Below are 18,801 nucleotides of genomic sequence, written 5' to 3'. Positions count from 1 at the left end.
TCAATCTCCAACATGTGGTATCAAAATCAAAAGGAAGGTAGATTAGGAATCCCCAAACTACTCAATTATTACTGGGCTTATGCTATTCGGACTGTGGTAAAAATATTTAAAAGTGAAGATAGTCATTGGAGAGATTTAGAATTAAAAGACATCAAGAGAAAATGAAAAAGAACTTAATATTAAAATATCAGATTTAGATTGGAATGTGAATTGGAAGAGTAGAATTATGAAGACTTTATCTATAAGGATTAAAGAGCATAATTATAAGGTTGTTTGGAAATGGTATTTGACTCCATTAAGATTGTCATTGATGGATAACAAAATTAGTAAACAATGTTGGAGATGTGATATGGAATTAGGGACTTATGAACATATGTGGTACAAATGTGATAAAGTTAAAAAGTTTTGGCAACAATTGGAGAAAGTGATATTTGAAATGATGGGGAAAGCAATAATATTGAGACCAGAAACTATATTACTGTTGATAATTAAGGAAATAGAAGCAACAAAATATGAGAAAGAATTGATTAGAATTATGATTATAATGGGTAGAATTATAATAGCCAGATATTGGAAATTAGATGTGAATTTTAGAATAGAAGAGTGGTATTTTGAAATGTGGAAATTAGCTTTAAACGATAAAATGACATGCGATATTAAAATTAGAAATGGTGATTATAAAGAAGATATTTTCTGGAAAATTTGGAAACCATTCGTGGACTATGCGCTGGGAAAATTAGATGCTTCGGTACCTGTACCCGGAGAACGTGGATTTTGGCGATCATGAGGATATATCCGAAGAACCAAATCTTCCTTTCTTATGTATAGCACAGGGTGAAGTATTGTATACGTTGTTTATAATGTTACTTTAATAATATAATAAAAAAAAAATTTTTTAAAAAAAGATTTTTCTTTCATTGGGGGTGTTACTTGGAACCCTGACATTGGAGATTAATTTATCTCAATGGAGAACTTCATACTGTAGAAGCAACATCATTCTGTTTGTCATGGTGAAACAACGGGCTGCTTCATGTCACTTCAACTGATCCTTCACAAAGTCACATATGCTTCTTGATAGCTGCTTGGCTTCTTCTACACTTAACATCTCATTCCAATGAACTCTCCCAGCTCATATGATTGTTATATCCTTGGTGAAATTAATTCTGATAGTTAAATTAATAGTTCCTCCCCCCACCCCCAATACTTAGAAGATATTAGAAATATCTTCTTAGAAAAGATCTGCAGGAACCTTTGCTCCTATCCCAAGGGCTGTTTTGATTCCCATTCACCCACCTTCTTGGGTGGAAATGCTCCCTTCTGCACAAGGGATACAGTTGTAGCAACAGATTGGTTTTCCTTCCTGGACCACCTTGAAATAGCCAGGTTGACAAGGCTCCACACACTGGGAGTAAGGCAAGGGCTGAAAGTGAGTAAAATTTGCATTCAGAAGCATCTGCAAAACTGATTAGTTATGAAATGAATTACATTGTTGGAATGGGATTGTCAGGTCCCATAGCTTATCTCGTTTCTATAGAAGAGCAGCAGCGTTGCCTTGGAGACCGGCATTTATCACCTCCTCAGCCTGAGAATCTCATAATATCTTTACACTTCGAGATTGGCTTGGTGATGTATTGGGCTTTGGGAGGGGCTCTGTCTGCACTTTACTGTTTTGAGTGGGAAACTTACTATTTTGGGGTGTGTGGAGCAAGACGGGGCTCCTCTTGCTGATTTCCAGCTCTGTCTCCCTAACCCTAACTAGAGGAAATGGCGAGGACTGTCTGCGCATGCGCTTAAATATTTTTGGGGAGGGCTTATTTTTTTGGGGGGGGGCGGGACTTATTTTAGTCCATGCGCTCAAAAACCTGATTGGACTTATTATCAGTTAATGTCTTATTTTCAGGGAAACACGGTAAAAAGATGGGACACCTCTTCCTCTACCTGATTGAACCACTGAGGATTCGTTATGACTTCCTTGTTGATGCTGAATTTGACTCCAATGGTTCCTTCTCTGTCTAGACTCCCAAATTTCACTCTGGTGGTCGACTTATTAGGAAACAACACCCAGCTCACAATGTCAAAGTCAGCCATCAAATCTCCATTTCTACCCAAATACATTCCTTCTATGGTGTTGTTGTAGATCTGAGGATTCTTCAGGAAATGGTGAAGCTAAGGAATATAAGGAAAGAGGTTTTTACACAACTGGAATCATCTAAACAAGTTGATGTACAGAGATATAAGGAATTTGACTTATTGAGCTGCAGCCTGTTTTCTTCTCAGGACAATCTGCATAGATTTGTCCTTCAGGAAGCAATGGCGGATATTTTCTTTCCAACATCTGGCATTCCCAACTAGCCCATATTTTCTTGTTTTCTTGTTTTATTTCTCCCTTTAGTTCTCTTGAAGATAAGCAGATGGCAGAAGGGCAGGAGAAGGGAAATCCATTACCTACAAATATATTTGCTTACACTATCTGTTGCTTATCCATGAGTTTTCCCCTCCTCCCTGAGATATATCATTTTGTCTACAGAGATTTATCTTAACATTGTTTGGAGAGTTTCTTCTGTGCACATTGAATAACAAACACCGCAGTGAGCTTTGATTATTTATTTTGAGTCCTGTGTTTTGATTCCACAAGAGAGATAGATTGACAGAGTTGGAAGGGACCTTGTAGGTCATCTAGTCCAACCCCCTGCCCAAGCAGGAGACCCTACACCATTTCTGACAAATGGTAGTCCAATCTCTTCTTGAAGGCTTCCAATGATGAAGTTCCCACAACTTCTGAAGGCAAGGTGTTCCATTGGTTGATTGTTCACACTGTCAGAAAATGTCTCCTTATTGTAGAAGACACAGCATCAGTTTGTACAACTCAGTCCTGGAAATATAATAATTTAATAATTATAATAATAATTTAACAAATTTGGAAGGGACCTTGGAGGTCTTCTAGTCCAACCCCCTGCTTAGGAAACCCTACACTACTTCAGACAAATGGTTCTCTAATCTCTTCTTATAAACTTCCTGTGTTATGAATTGGCTTTTGGAAATTGGGAAGGAAATGTCAATATTAATAATTGACTCTTCCATCTGCTCGTTATCTGAAGAAAGGTTGAACATTGATTCTGAGGAAAAGCTTGAATATTGATTCTGGCACTCTTCAGGTGATTTTACAAGAATATACACTGATAATTTTAATATTAAATACAATGTTGTGTTACATTGTAATGTAAGGAGCCTGAGTGGCACAGCAGACTAATGCTACTGTTAAAAGGTAGTATTTAGCTTCCAGCTGCCTGCAATTACTGCGAGTTCAAATCTCACCAGGCTCAAAGTTCCTCCATCCTCTGTAAGGTAGGTAAAATGAGGACCCGGTTTGTGGGGGCAATAAGCTGACTTTGTATAAAATATACAAAAGTATGAAGGCTATTGCTTAATGCCTTGTAAGCCACCCTGAGTCTCCGGAGAAGGGTGGCATATAATTCAAAAATAAAAATAAAATAAAATAAAAAATAATAAATTGGAAGATAATCCAAAATCCCTTTTTCCAAACATCAAATTCTAGCATCTGAAGAAAGAAAAGGTCAAAGCACATGAAGTAAAATACATGGAGTAAAATAATTGTAGTGGTGTGTGACAACATAGGCAAGGTACAATTTGCCATTCAGCAATGCTGGAGGCCAAATGTAAAAAGAAAGAGTAATTCTATATTTAATGTTAAATGTAATAACAGCGGCAACGGGGGACTTCCAGTGGCTCCGCGTTCCCTAAATGGACGCTCCTTTTGGAGCTCCAGCCCCTTGATTCCGTTTGCCGCTAGAACAGCGAAAATCAGCTGTTCTAGCGGTTCGAAACTCTCCCCCAGGGAAAAACGGGGAGAGAAGAGCAGAAGGGTCTGGGTAGAGCTCCCCTAGACCCCCAAGCTTTTTTTTAAGCCTGGGGTTTGCAGGTTGAGAGCTCCCTGAAAGCCCTTCAGTGCTCCGGATCTGGGACGATTCTGCTTTAAGCAGAACAAGGGGTCGCAACCACACCAGCAGCGCAATTTTAAGGACTATGAGAAAATTCGATCCTGGATGCTGGCAGAGCAAATCAGGAGAACAGGAAATGCAAGTATTAAACTTTAACTCCGTTTAAGAGAAAAAGGAAAAAAGATGGTGCTTAAGGGCGTTTAAAATGAAATTTACAAGTGAAAGTGATCGTTAAAGCTGCAACATTGTAAAAGCTACCAGATTACGCGGCAAGAAAAAGATTTAAAGTGCTAGTGAAATGAAAAAGACTATGGTATTGACCTTAACTACTTTATACTTCTAAATTGTGTGGAAAATTATTGGATTTATTGACCTGATAGCTGAACAAACTTAAAAATAATTGGATTTTGAAAAAAAGAAAATGGCTGGTACCTTTGAAAGTGCTGAAGGACTATTATTACACACACCAGCAAATACACAAATAAGAGTTATAATACATGAAATTTTTGAGTCACAAACCACTGCTTTCCTTGAAAGTCTTAAAGGTTTTTTTAATGAAAGGTCTCAGGAAGAGGAAGCTGTTTTGACTCAAAACATGGAGACAAAGGAGAAGATAGTATCATTTCAAGGCTTGTTAGACAGTAGTGAGCTGTTGGAAGAAGATGGGGCAGAAATCCAGTTTAATATGACTTTGGATAAAAAGAATGCTTTCCAGACCAAGAGGGGAAAGCAAAGGAATCTGGAAGAGTTTAATCAGAAGGACTTGAGAGAGATTTATGGGGGTTTCAAATTAAATGAAATAACTTTAAGAAGACAAAAACTTTCAAAGAGACATCAACCTCAAATCCAAATTTTAAAATTCTCAAAAATAAAAGCAGGAGGAGGAGCAATGCTGAAGAAGAAAGAATTATCAAAGAAAAAGGACTGGAAAAAATACAGAAAGAAGGGAAGAACTGAAGATTGATCTTTTTTGGGGAGGATTTTGGCAATAGGTTGAGAAGCTTAATTAAATTTGTATTTTTAAAATTTATTCTAAGATAATAATATAAAGGAAGTGTGTTATTACACTTGGTTTTGGACATAAAAATGATAGCCTTTTAAGAGTTATCGAGGTAAAAATGATAGCTTTTTAAGAGTTATCGAGGTATTAAAATGGCTAATTAAAATTTAGAGGGATACCTTTCTGAAGGGCTTGAAATTTATATTTTGAGAAATGACTTAATGTCTTATTGATGTATTAAAAGATTTTAAAAATGTTTAACATAAGATTATAGTATTTTAAGAACGATCATGCGATAAAATGTTTAAAGTTTTAAAATGTTTAATTTTATGAAGGATTAAAGAGGACAAATGTCTAATTTAGAACATTATTAGGGGGCAATGTTGATTGAGGAAGAAGGACTGGGAAAAAATAGAGAAATGGTTAATTAAAAATTTAAGGGATAGTTTCCTGAAGGTTTTGAAATTTATATTTTGAGAAATGAACTAAGAAGGTCTTATTGATGCATTAAGAGGTTTTTAAAATGTTTAATATAAGATTATACTATTTTAAAAGGTATAGGTGATAAAATGTTTAAAGTTTTAAAATGTTTAATTTAGAATTTTTAATGCTGACTAGATAGAAATTGATAATTGGTTTATGAAGGAATAAAGAGGATAAATGTTTAATTTAGAATCTTATTAGGGAGCAATGTTGAAAAAGAAAGGTGTTTGAGGGATGAAAATGAAACTTATCAGTGTTTGTTAATGCTTATAATATTGTTAAAGCTATTGGATTACATACCAAGAAAAAGGCTTTTATATTCAGGAAGAAAGAATTTAACCCAACTGATTTTGAGAATTTACAAAAGGGAGGTTGATGAATTTGCAAAAGAGGAGTTAAAGAGTGTGAGGGAATTTTAAACTTTGTAGTAGGTTAGTATATTTTAGCTTTTGCTTGTTAAATGTTATACTCTGTTTTTGCTCTGGGAAGTCGGGGGTGGGTGGGGAGGAGGGAGGGTTGGGTTGGGATAAAATTGTTGAATAGATAAAGGTACAAATATAAAAGTAAATGTGGGGAAAATGTTACAACAAATGAAATGATAATATCAAGATATGATAAATATTGGAGGAGTAAGAGGAAAAAGATGTATTCAGATGATACACTGATTGATTGATTATATATTGTATGTATGCTTGTTTATAAAATAAAAACTTTTCAATGCAAAAATAAATAAATAAATAACAGCAGCAACGGAATTACATATGCACAAATTTGGAAAATTGAAAGTATACCGACAGAGGAAATGGTAATAAAGAAAATATTAGAATGTGCCAAAATGGACAGGTTAACGATGGAAATTAAAGACAAAGGAGAAACAGCCTATTACTAAAATATGGGGCCTATTGGCTAGATAATAGATGCAAAGCTTAGAAAATTAATGATGAAAGAGGGTCAATAAGCTAGAAATGAATACAGGTATAAAACTATACAATAGAATACGTATTGCAAGAAATATTATTATTAGACTGTGCATAACTGCAAATTAAAATATATAGAGTGCTAAATGTATAGAGAATTATGTTATAACTATGGAAACAATAGATATAAATATGTTATATAATATCAAGTTTCATGGGATTTCATGGGATGCCCCACCTGACCCAACACATACATTGGACAAACCAACAGAAGAATAAGTGCACACATTGAAAATCACAAGAACTCAGTCAGAAAATAGGAAGAAACTTCTTCCCTGGTCCAACACCTTAAAGCCACAGGACATGAAATTGACTTTAAAAAGACCAGAACTATCGCCAAAACTGAACACTTTAACAGCAGAATAATCAGAGAAGCCATCGAGATAGAAAAACGCCCACACAGCATGAATAAACGAGATGATACCTCCCGTCTACCAGCCATTTGGCAACCCGCCCTTATTGACAAACAAGTCCCTAACACGAGGAATGACTCCAAACCCACAATCACAAGGGCGACACAGGATGTCACCACCACACATCCACGCGGAAAGCAGACTCAAACCTACACCGATGATGAGGCACGACCACGGACTAGAAGCCAGGCCGCAGCTGGATCATTAGCCACTTTAAACCCCTCCAATCCATACATGAAGCAGACTGACACCCAACATAAAGATGTGGCACGACCACGAATGCGAAGCCAAACAACAGCAACGCAGCTCACCAGCTCAAATCCCCCTGCAACTCAGACTAACCCAAGCCCAACCAAGCCCCACCCAAACAGAACACACCCCCAGCCAATCAGATCACAGCCAAGCTCACACCCAATCAGTTCACACCCCCACTAGCAGTTAAAAGGAAGAAACAGCTATGATCACACATTGCCCCTAGAAGCATGAAGCTGAAAACACCAGCCTGAAGATGACGAATGAGACTTCATCAAAACGTCACCAAGACACTTCCAATTTTATGTGGGAAAAAACCTGAATAACCAAAGACCTACATACAAACACCCGTGAAAATCTCAGAAAACATATATATCTGTATATGAAAGAGGAGGACAAGGGTTCTTATGAATGAAAATGATTCATAAAAGGTATTTTTGTCAATGTATATGACATTTCTCAAAGAGTGTTTCACAATGTTCATCATCTAGATGTCGCCCTTAACAACATATATGGAACCGATAAGGAAATACCTGCCATGGTTGAATGCTTTCAACTTCCACCTTGTCTTTTCTCTCCATCCTTGTCTTCTGGGATCGGGGTGAATTGACCACATTTAAGGCATGTGCCACAATCTGGATGGCATTGTAAGTTAAGGAGCTATCTAGAGAAAAGATCCTGTCAATCTTCTGCTGAGGTAGAGTCTCCAAGTTCTCTTTCTCTGTACACCTTGTCCAGCCTTTCACAGACAAGGCAGGCTTCCCATATGAACAGTGAAATTTTTTAGTCATAAATGCTTCGATAAAAAAATAGAAATCAAGGAAATCGTCAAATTTGGTCCTTTGGCTGGTCTGGATAAGAAAAGAAAAAATGATATGGGTGTATCTGAAAGAGAAAGTATTATATGATAATTCAATGGTGAGATCCCACAAAGCGGTTGTGATCCAAACTTTCCCTTCAACAAGCTTTCGCAAGGAATTTAATATGTCTTCTAGGAAAAAGGCTCCCTCGACGAACGTAAACTCTGAGTAATAAACCAATACATTGATTTGGGCCCACAGGTTGAAAACAGAAATCAGATACTTGAAGTTCTCATCTTCTAATAATACGATTTGTGAAAAAACAACACAGATGCCATTCTGAGCCAGCACAGGAACGAAGGTCCTAATGAACTGTTCTCCATTATCGGTGTCTGCAGCAAAGACGCCAATGAATGTCCATCGAAAATACAGCAGCAGTTTAACAATCCCCAGGTTTTGAGCACCTTCTTTGGGGACGGTCCGGTAGAAAAAAGGTAACTGAGTTTTATCACTCAGGACTGGTGAAATATAAGTGTAGCTGATCTGGAGGGAAAAAAAGGAGATTTATGTTTTATTTGGGGCTTTTACTATCCTGCTCTATGGAGTAGAGAGTTGGTCTCTGACAGAAAACCACTTGAAGAAATGAGAAGCATTTGAAATGTGGATTTACCATCTATTCCACGCCGTATAATATTTTGAGTCTACCTTATCTTTTAACTCAAATGTTAATGTATCCATAGATATTACAATTGGATAACTCAAAGAAATGAGAATAAATGTAAAATTCTGTATGACAATAAAATTAACAATTAGGCACCCTTAACAAGATGACGGATGTGTGACTAAAGTCACTTTCTTCTTTTGTTGTTGTTGTTGTTTTAGTTTTAGCAAGTAATGTTGTTTGTATTAACACAAATGTATTTTATGTGTACATGATATGGTATTTTATCTTTTTATGTTTAATAAAGCTTGTTTTTAAAATAAAAAAAGAAAGAAATGTGGATTTACAGATGGCTGTTTCTTATAAACTGGGTTAACAATAATCACAAATGAGGAGGTGATAAGCCACCTGGGAAAGCAAAGGGAAATCATCAAAGCCATTAAACAGCGAAAGTTAGAATATTTTGGTCATGTGATGCGACACCCAGAAAAATACGGCATCCTTCACTTAATCCTCCAGGGAAAGATTGAAGGCAAATGAGGTCCAGGCAGAAGAAGAACATTATGGCTTCAAAACCTAACGGACTAGTGTGGACAAAACTCAGCAGCACTTTTTTATGCGGCTATTGACAAAAATAGGATTGCCAACATGATCACCAACGTCCGATGACGGATATGGCAGAAGAAGAAGACCTATTAGATCCTGAAAAGATAATGTCAGAGCTTAGGTAGTGACTGGAAGATTCCAGCCTACCTTGGTGGATTTAATAGGGGATCAGAAATTTATTTATTTATTTATATATTCAATTTATATACTGCCCTTCTCCTGATGGACTCAGGGCGGTGCACAGCCAGAACTAAAACACATAACAATACAAAATTTAAAATTATTAAAAGAATTATATACTTTGGCCCAAATTTAAAACAATTCAAATTAAAACCCATTGACAGATTAAAAGCTAAACAACTAACAAACTAAAAAAAAGGGGGGGAGGGGGTTCACATTTTTTCAAATGCAGAAAACGTAACTGTCAACAATGTATGTTAAGAAGAAATCCAGATCACATTTTCTGAAAAGCTGATGCTTCCTCAGAACCTGCATAGTGCAAGATCTGAGCATGTTGATATTTCAATGTGAACAGCGCTTCTTCTTTTGAACTACTTTGTCAAGAGTAACTTTGCTCTACCTACTGACTCTTAGATCATTTCTCTTAATGGACTGATTGAAGCATAAGTAACTTGTTGGGATATATTGGCTTTGGAAAACTAAGTGTTAAATTTATAAGTGTGATTTAAGTTTAAGTGAACTAACTGATTTGTTTAGAGTATTAATTAATTATAAAGTACCAATTAGATAATTAGCTGATCTAACATTATTCTAATACCAAACAGATTAATTGATTACTACATTAAATTGACTAATTATTATTAACTACTTCAGAATATTGAAGGGGGGATAGGGATAAGTGACTAAATACCAAAGTAACTCATTAATAGACTAGAACATCTATTACCTATTGGGACAGGGTAGAGTAATAATTAATACCCTTGGGTTCATCTTAGTTATATGCTACTTTGGAGGAGGCTCCTCTGCTTAACAGAAATGTCTAGCTCTTCAATTAAGACCAGAAAGAAGCTCCCAATATCAACAGCAGCTATGGCACCAATCACGACTCCTCCTTCTCTGCATAAATCTATGGAGGCAGTAGCTGTGGCCGAGAAGACCTCTACACTCCAAAAAATTCAGAATTTACTATATGCCATACAGGAAACTATGACAAAAAAACAGGAGGCCACAGCGAAGGACTTGACTGAATTGAAACAGGAGATGGGAGGTATGCGAGGGGAAGTGAAACAAATCTCTGAGAGATTGAATGAAGTGTGTGTGACAATGGAAAAGCATGAGGATCAGATCCAGAAGGTAGCTACAAAGGTGGAGAAGGTGGAGGGGGTGATAGAGAGGCATGAGTTGCGACAGCTATTGGTCAATAAGCAGCTTGAAGATGATATAGTTTTGCTTGAGATGGAGAAGTCTGCCCACATCCTGAGATTTCAAAATATTAGGGAGGAGCCAGAAGAAAACTTGGAAGATAAGATGGTTGAGATGGTCGCAGGGATGCTGCAGAAAGACACGCAAATGGTACACAATGGCATTGATGAATGTTTCCGGATTTTTACATCATTTACCAGGAGACAGAATCTCCCGAGGGAAGTTCATGTAAAATTTAGTAAGAGATCGTTACGAGAGGATGTATATCAGAGATCGAAGGACCAGGTGATAAAATATGCTGGCAAACAGGTCACTGTTTTGAGACAGGTGCTGAAGAAGGCGCAAGATCGAAGACAAAACTACCAAGCGTTGACAACACAACTAAGGAAATATGATGTGAGATATAAATGTCTACTTCCAGATGGGCTGATGGTGACACGGCAGGGGAAGAGAGTACTACTTGAAACCCCGCAAGAAGCTGATGAATTTCTTGAAAGTGAATTTGCAACTTGGGAAAGGGAAGGAGGAAGGGAAAGTGAATATGTGGCAGATAGTAAGGGTCAGGAAGGAGGGCAGGAGGGGAAAGGAGCAGCAGGAGTAAGAGAAGAAGAAGAGGAGATTAACCAACGGGTAACTAGACAGACAACTAGAGCAAAGAACGCAAATAAGTATAGATGGGGGAGGAATTATGTTTGTTTTCACAAAATATAAATGGTTTGAATGCACAGTTGAAGAGAGGGCGGGTTTTTAAGAAATTAATAAAACTAAAAATGGATGTCATATGCCTCCAGGAAGTGCATATTAAAAAGCAATGTGAATGTATTTTGCAATGTCCTGAACTTGGTAAGTTGTATGCTACATTAGCTGACGAGAAGCAAAGAGGTGTGGCCTTCTATGTTAGGAATTGCCTGGAATCTAAATTAATCTATATGGATGACGAGGGCAGAATACTAATGCTGGAGATATGTATAGGCTGCCTACGGTCCTCTTGGTGGGAATATATGCCCCAAATAATGGACAGTCTGATTTCTATCAAAAGGTGTATCAAAAACTTATTGAGTTGCAATATAATCATATAGCCATACTGGGCGATTTTAATGTAGTAATTGACAGGGATTTGGACTACTTACCGGGAAATACTCAAAAGAGAGAAAATAGGAGAATACTTCCAAAAGTATGTGCCGATATGAAGGATGAGTTAGGTCTTATGGATCTATGGCGAACGTTCCAGACAAATCAATATAGCTTCTTCTCTCCCAGGCATAAATCTTGGTCGAGGCTGGATATGATGTGGGCAACTACAGATTTAAAGACCAGAACTGTAGCGATAGAGATGGAACCTAATACCTGGGCAGACCATAGTCCATTATTGGTTAGGTGGAATAGGGATATAATTAAAAGAAATAAAAGGTGGATGTTGAGAGCAAGCATTTTAACAGAGATGGAATTTCAACAAATGGTAAAGAGAGAAATGGAAGCCTTCTTTAGAGTCAATGACAATAAGGAAACCTTGATACAGATTTTGTGGGATACAGCGAAACCCAAATGAGAGGGTTAGCGATTAAATACACTGCGGGGAAGAAAAAACAGAAACTTAAGGAGAGGGAAATATGGACAACGAAACTGCGGAATGCAGGGAGGAATTTACAGACTAACCCACTAAATGCTAAAGCTAAGGAAGCAGTAGACACAAGTAAACATCAACTCATATTACTAGATCAGGAGGAAATAGCACATAATATTAGAATGGCCAGACAGCATCACTTTGAACATGCCAATAGGGCCGGCCGATGGCTTACTTATAAACTAAAGAAGGAAAGGGAAAGTAGGTGGATAGATCAATTACAGGACAGGACGGGAGTCGTATGGGTAGATAATGAATGGAAAAAAGAGATTGCACAGGAATTCTTTTCACAACTGTATGCTAGTGAGCAAGTGCCGCATGAGAAAATTAAGGTATATTTGGAACAGTTGGATCTTCCCAAATTCCCAGAATCAGTCAAGGAGTTGTTGAATAAAGAGATTACGGAACGAGAGATAGAGATTGCGATCAAGAGGCAGAAGACCGGTAAAACCCCTGGCACTGATAGCTTGCCTGCAGAGATCTATAAAACCTTTCCAGATTTGTATATAAAATATATGAAGGAAATTTTTAATATGGTGTTGATGGAGTCTAAGGCCCCCAAATCATGGCTAGAGGCCTATATCTCTCTAATACCTAAGGAAGGAGTGGACCAAACACTTATGCATAACTATAGACCTATCTCACTTTTAAACGCCGACTATAAAATTTTTGCAGCTGTAATGGCAGCTAGATTTAAGAAATACCTTAGTGAATTTATTCACATAGATCAAAATGGTTTCTTACCAGCTAGACAGTTGAAAGATAATGTACGGATTATAATGGATGCCTTGGAATATTACGAGGCCCACCCTGAGAAGCAGGCGGCGTTCCTCTTTTTGGACGCCCAGAAAGCCTTCGATAGGGTCAACTGGAATTATCTAATATTACAACTGAAACAGATGGAGGCTGGCGATTATTTCATTAATGCAATCCAGGCAATTTATAATCAACAGAAGGCCAAGATTTTGGTTAATGGAGAAGAGTAGGAGGAGGTGACGATAGCGAAGGGAACGAGACAAGGCTGCCCACTCTCCCCATTACTGTTTATATTCACGCTAGAACCTCTGCTTAGGATAATAAGAGGTGAGCATAAGAGGACTAAGGATCCGAGAACAAGAATATAAGGTCCAGGCGTATGCAGACGACAAATCTCCGGAGGGCGATTTATCGATATAATGCAGAAATTTTGTGAAGTAGCTGGATTACAAATAAATAGGACAAAAACAAATATTATAGCAAAGAATATGACAGAAAGACAAAAATTAGAACTACAAAATACTTTGGGCTTACAGGTAGTTCGTAAAGTCAAATATTTAGGGATTTGGCTGTCTGATAGATGTTCATCAATAAAGATGGATAACCATTTAAAATTAATTGAACAACTAGACAAAGATTTGGAGAAATGGGGGAAGATACAACTGTCAGTAATGGGACGGATAGCCTTAATTAAGACCTACGCAGTGCCCAGAATGGTATTTCTCTTTCAAACAGCCCCAGTTAGGTTGGATAAAACCTTCTTTAAGAATTTGGACAGGGCCACAAATAGATTTATTTGGCAGGGCAAAAAGCCTCGAATTAGGTTGAAGGTGATGCAGAAACCAAAAGAACAAGGTGGGTTAGGGGTCCCAAATTGGAAGTATTATAATTCGGCAGTTTTGGTTTGGATTCGTGAATGGATTACACTACAAAGGAGACATCTGCTAACAATCGAAGGTCACGATCTCCAACAGGGGTGGCATGCCCACCTTTGGTGGGAGAGAGGCAAACCTCCAGCATACTTTATAAAAGTCCACGTGCGAGGAGTCCTGATTGAGAGCTGGATGGAAATTAGGAAAAGATATTATAATAACGTACCACTCTGGGTTTCACCTGTGGAAGCTGTGACTTACCTGATTCTGTATAACCCAGAGAAAAAATTGATCTACAAAGAAATATTAGATACGACTGGGAAGATAAAAACAAAAGTGGCACTTCAGGAACAAGGGGTGAACCTAGACTGGTGGACATACATGCAAATTAGTGGTAAAAGTACACGCAAATTAGTAGTAAATACATGAGAGACAGACAGAGAATGGGGATTAGCCGAGATATCAATAATTGTTCTTGTCTCTCTGGGAGACTGAAAGATGACATAAAGATTAATTCTTCATCTTAATCTATGCTTAATTAACATTTCTAAGGAGAAAATCTTCTTGAACTGCTCTGGCATAAACTTGCAGCCATTCACTGGCTCTATACCTGTGGGATTTTGTAGATGCCCAATATGGCAGCCATGAGGATGGATATATCAGAGTTGGTCTCTTCCAGGAGAACCAGCATGTTTCTCTTCCTTCCGCAGCTGTAGTTGGGAACATTGGCCTCTCCAATGGAAAGCAAATCCAACAGACCATCCAATGTCAACCTTCTGTCTCGAAAGTTGTCGTGGAGGTTATAACCCAGGGTGAGGTTGGGCAAGAGAAGAGGATCTTTGTTGATTTCCTGAATGGCAAAAAGGAAGGACAGAATTTTCCAGTACATTGCACTTGCTTTCCTGAAAAGATACATGGATTTCGCCATGATGTTACATTCAGTGAAATCACTAACCTAGAACTAAGGAGAAATTTCCTGACAGTGAAAGCAATTAACTGGTGGAAGGGCTTCCTTCCCGAAATTGTGGATGCTCCATCACTGGATGTTTTTAAGAAGAGTTTGGACAGCCATTTGTCTGGAATGGTATAGGGCAGTGATGGCGAACCTTTTTCCCGTTGCGTGCCAGAAGTGTGTGTGTATGTGCGTGATAACACGTGCGCATGCCAGGACCCATAATGCAATGCGACCCCTCCACCCATGCGCATGAGCACATGACACCCCACGCATGCTCCCCGTATTATGCACACTTGCCCATGCATGCGTTCTGCATTATGCGTTCTGCGCAGTCCCCCACATGCGCTTTGTGCGGGGCCCCCCCACCATGGCCTGTTTTGGGCCTGAGAAGTCTGAGCTTTCAGGGGAAGGGATTGAAGTCCCGGCCTGCTGCTTCTGGCAGTGCAAGAACTGCTGCCGCTGGGTGGAAGGGGCTGGTGGGAATGATCCGCTGTCTGGGGCTTCCCTTTCTTCGCACCGGAGCAGGATGTCCAGGGAAAGAGATTAAATCTCCTGGCCATTACTTCTGGCAGTGCAAGAACTGCCGCCGCTGGGTGGAAGGGGGTGGGGATGGGAAGGATCCGAATACTTCCCACCCCATCCCCTTCCACCCGTCAGTGGTGGTTCTTGCACTTCCAGAAGCAATGGCCAGGGGATTTAATCTCTTTCCCTGGACATCCTGCTCCGGTGCGGACAGGGAAGCCCCAAACAGCGGATCCTTCCGACCCCCACTGAAGTGGTTCGGGAATAATGAGAGGCACAAGCAGGGTAGTGACAACAGCTCTTTAATATACAGTGAGACTTCAGCAAAAACTCAGAGGCTGCAGCCCTCCTTATATACAATCCTGGAGGGACTGTCAGCCAATCAGAAACGTAGGCAGGTTTGAAACTCCCGCTTAAAAGTATCAATACATAACACCCCTCCCTTCCCAGAAAGCACTAACATTCAGAAATTTACATATGTACACACGAAATCTCGCAGGTGCCTAGGACGAGTTCTCGCTCTAGTTGACCTGCGCAGTTCAGTGTCTGGTGGGGCGTCGAGCTGGTCGGAGGGACTTTCAGTCTCTCCCGGCTGCGCCAATGGAACCTCCTGGATTTTGTCCGGGGCGTGGCTATCCCTGGCTGGGAGTGGCGACTCGCTGGGGCAGTGCTGGAACCAGGGCTTGTCAGCTAAGTATTCTCGCAAACCCGGGCTTGAGTTAGCTGTTTTGGGAAAGTTGTTGTAGTTAGGTTTGGAGATGTCTAAATTGATGTTTGCCTCACCAACTACCCTTTTTCTAAGTTGGTCTATGTGGCGCTTCCAGAGTCTGTCTACCCCTACGTCTACCGTGTATGATTTTGGGCCTGTTATGCCCTCTATGGTTCCTGCAACCCATAGAGGTCCGCTGGCATAATTGCGAGCGAACACCGTGGACCCAACCTGAAACTGTCTTAGTCCAGAGGTTTCTCCCTTGAAATTTTCATGCAAATAGTTAGGGTGAAGCCTGTCTAACACGCACCGAAGCTTCCTGCCCATGAGGAGCTCTGCTGGGCTTCTCCCTGTGGCTGTGCATGGTGTGGCATGTTGGACAGCTAAGAATTGGTCTATCCTGGCCTGCCAGTCCCCGTTATCTAGTCTGGACAGTGCCTCTTTGGCCGTTCTTACAAAACGTTCGGCCAATCCGTTAGAAGCCGGGTGGAACGGGGCCGATAGGGCGTGGCGGATGCCCAGTCCGGCCAAGTAGCCCTCGAACAGGGTCGCTGTGAATTGAGGGCCGTTGTCAGATACCAGAGTATCCGGTAGGCCATGTGTGGCAAATAGCTTGTGAAGGACTCTAATGACTGCCTCAGCTGTGGTAGAGGGCATTAGGATTATTTCGAGCCATTTCGAAAAGGCATCGAGTACGATTAAAAATGTTTGCCCATGGAAGGGGCCGGCAAAATCAATATGGATCCTCCCCCATGGCCCTTTTGGTTTCTCCCACTCTCGGATGGGCACTACTGGGGGATCGGGACGAGACTCCTGGCATGGTCTGCACTTCCCCACCCACTCGGAGATAACTTGGTCCATGTTGGGCCACCAGACATAACTGCGGGCTAAGCTTTTCATTCTGACAATGCCCGGATGCCCTTCGTGCAGCAATTCTAAGACCCTAGTCCTTAGTTTCGTTGGTACTACCACCCTGTCACCCCACAACAAGCAACCCCCCTTGCATAAACAGTTCGTTACGTTTGTTAACATAACCTTGGTATTCCCCCCCGTCCACTTTGACCGGCCACCCCTTCAGCACCCAACCCATTACAATGCAAATGATTGGGTCTCTAGCCGAGGCTTTTGCCACCTCGCAAGAGGAGATAGGCCCCAAAGTCAAAGTGTCCAGCAAAAGAACGGAGGCTTCAGGCATAGGGTTGGCAAGTAGGTCAGGTAGGAGGCAGCAACTGAGGGCATCTGCGTGACCCAAAGTCCGTCCAGGTCGATGGACAAGCTGATACGAGTAGGCCGACAGAAAAATGGCCCATCTGGTCAAACGTGGGGAAAGGGCAGCGGGGGTTGGCCTATCGCCTGCCAAAAGTCCTAGCAAGGGCCGGTGGTCAGTCACAAGTTCAAATTGTCGGCCATAGAGGTATTCGTGGAACTTTTTAACCCCCACAATTGCAGCCAGAGCCTCTCTGTCCAACTGACTATAGTTCCGCTCTGCGCTTGACAGGGTGCGAGAGTAAAACGCAATGGGCGCCTCTAGGCCGTTCGGCAGTCTATGGCCTAGGACGGCACCAACTCCTACGGGGGAGGCGTCACAAACCAATACAAGCGGTAGCGCTGTGTTGTATTGGATTAGGAAACTGTCTTCAGATAGAAGTCTCTTTACTGCCTCAAAAGCGGCTGCTTGAGGTTTTCCCCAGACCCATGGTACATTCTTCCCCAATAGTTTGTGTAGGGGATCTGCAACAGTGTCTTTGTCCTTCAGGAACATAGAATAGAAATTGAGCAGTCCAAGGAAGGCTTGGAGCTCCGCTTTGGACTTGGGGGCAGGTGCGTTCTTAATCGCTCTCACCTTGCTTTCGGTAGGGTGGATGCCTGTGCCATCCACCCTGTACCCCAGAAATTCAACGGAGGGGACAGCAATCATGCATTTATTTTTCTTTAATTTGAGTCCCGCTTCTCTAAATCTAGAAAGGACGTTCCTTACTCTGTCCCCTAGCTGCCGTTCGTCCTGAGCGCTGATTAGAACGTCATTGAAATAGGGCACCACTCCAGGGAGCCCTTGCAGAAGGCACTCCATGGTGCTTTGAAATAGGCCAGGTGCGACGCTCACCCCAAACTGGAGCCTGGTGCATTTGAATGCACCCCTATGAGTTACAATTGTTTGTGCCTCTGCCGTGGCATCGTCAACTGGTAATTGTTGATAGGCCTGAGCCAGGTCCAATTTGGCAAAAAATTTTCCGGGCCCCAGGGAGTGTAGTAGATGATGCACGATCGGCACCGGATAGGCGCTCGGCTGCAAAGCCCTGTTGATCGTGCACTTGTAGTCGGCGCAAATCCTAATTGAGCCATCAGACTTTACTGGGGTCACTATAGGGGTTTCCCACTTTGCATGGTCAACGGGAACCAACACCCCTTGTTTAATTCATTTGTCCAGTTCCGCATCGATTTTTGGTTTCAATGCGAAAGGCACCCGTCTGGCCTTGAGTCTTATTTGGGCTACGTTGGGGTCTAAATTAAGGGAGATAGGGGTCCCCACATACTTGCCCAACGTGTCCCCGAAAACGTCCTGGAACTCGGTCAGGAGACTATCCTTTAGTGATGACTTGGACACCTGGTGGACACAGGTGAAGCCCATGCCGAGGGCTCGGAACCACCCCATGCCCAGAATGCTAGGAAGCTGCTTCGTGACGATGGTCAGCGGCAGGTCTCTTTCGTAGTCTCCGTAGGTGACTCGGAACGTGCCCACGCCTTCGAGGGGGACTCGGTTCCCCTGGTAGTCTAGGATGCACAGTCTCTGCTTGGAGAGCTGGTCCTTCCGGAACGACGGCAGGAGGG

General features: G+C 40.9%; 1 protein-coding gene across 1 annotated transcript in view; it reads right to left on the bottom strand.

The window, feature by feature from the left end:
* Positions 1–18,043, bottom strand: part of LOC148115905 (vomeronasal type-2 receptor 26-like) — a 32,300-nt gene extending 14,257 nt beyond the window's left edge. The window contains exons 1-5 of the mRNA XM_087885279.1: positions 17,951–18,043; positions 14,397–14,741; positions 8,128–8,427; positions 1,939–2,166; positions 1,294–1,420 (exon numbers count right to left, since the gene is read on the bottom strand). Of these exons, the coding sequence (XP_087741405.1) occupies positions 1,294–1,420; positions 1,939–2,166; positions 8,128–8,427; positions 14,397–14,741; positions 17,951–18,043 (1,093 nt within the window). The remainder of the gene's footprint in view (positions 1–1,293; positions 1,421–1,938; positions 2,167–8,127; positions 8,428–14,396; positions 14,742–17,950) is intronic.
* Between the last annotated feature and the right edge of the window lie 758 nt (positions 18,044–18,801).

Source organism: Pantherophis guttatus, chromosome 2, assembly GCF_059756535.1.
Source record: "Pantherophis guttatus breed Tessera chromosome 2, ASM5975653v1, whole genome shotgun sequence".
NCBI lineage: Eukaryota > Metazoa > Chordata > Lepidosauria > Squamata > Colubridae > Pantherophis > Pantherophis guttatus.
The sequence above is the reverse complement of the archived record's forward strand: the minus strand, read 5'-3'. Positions and strand labels throughout refer to the sequence as shown.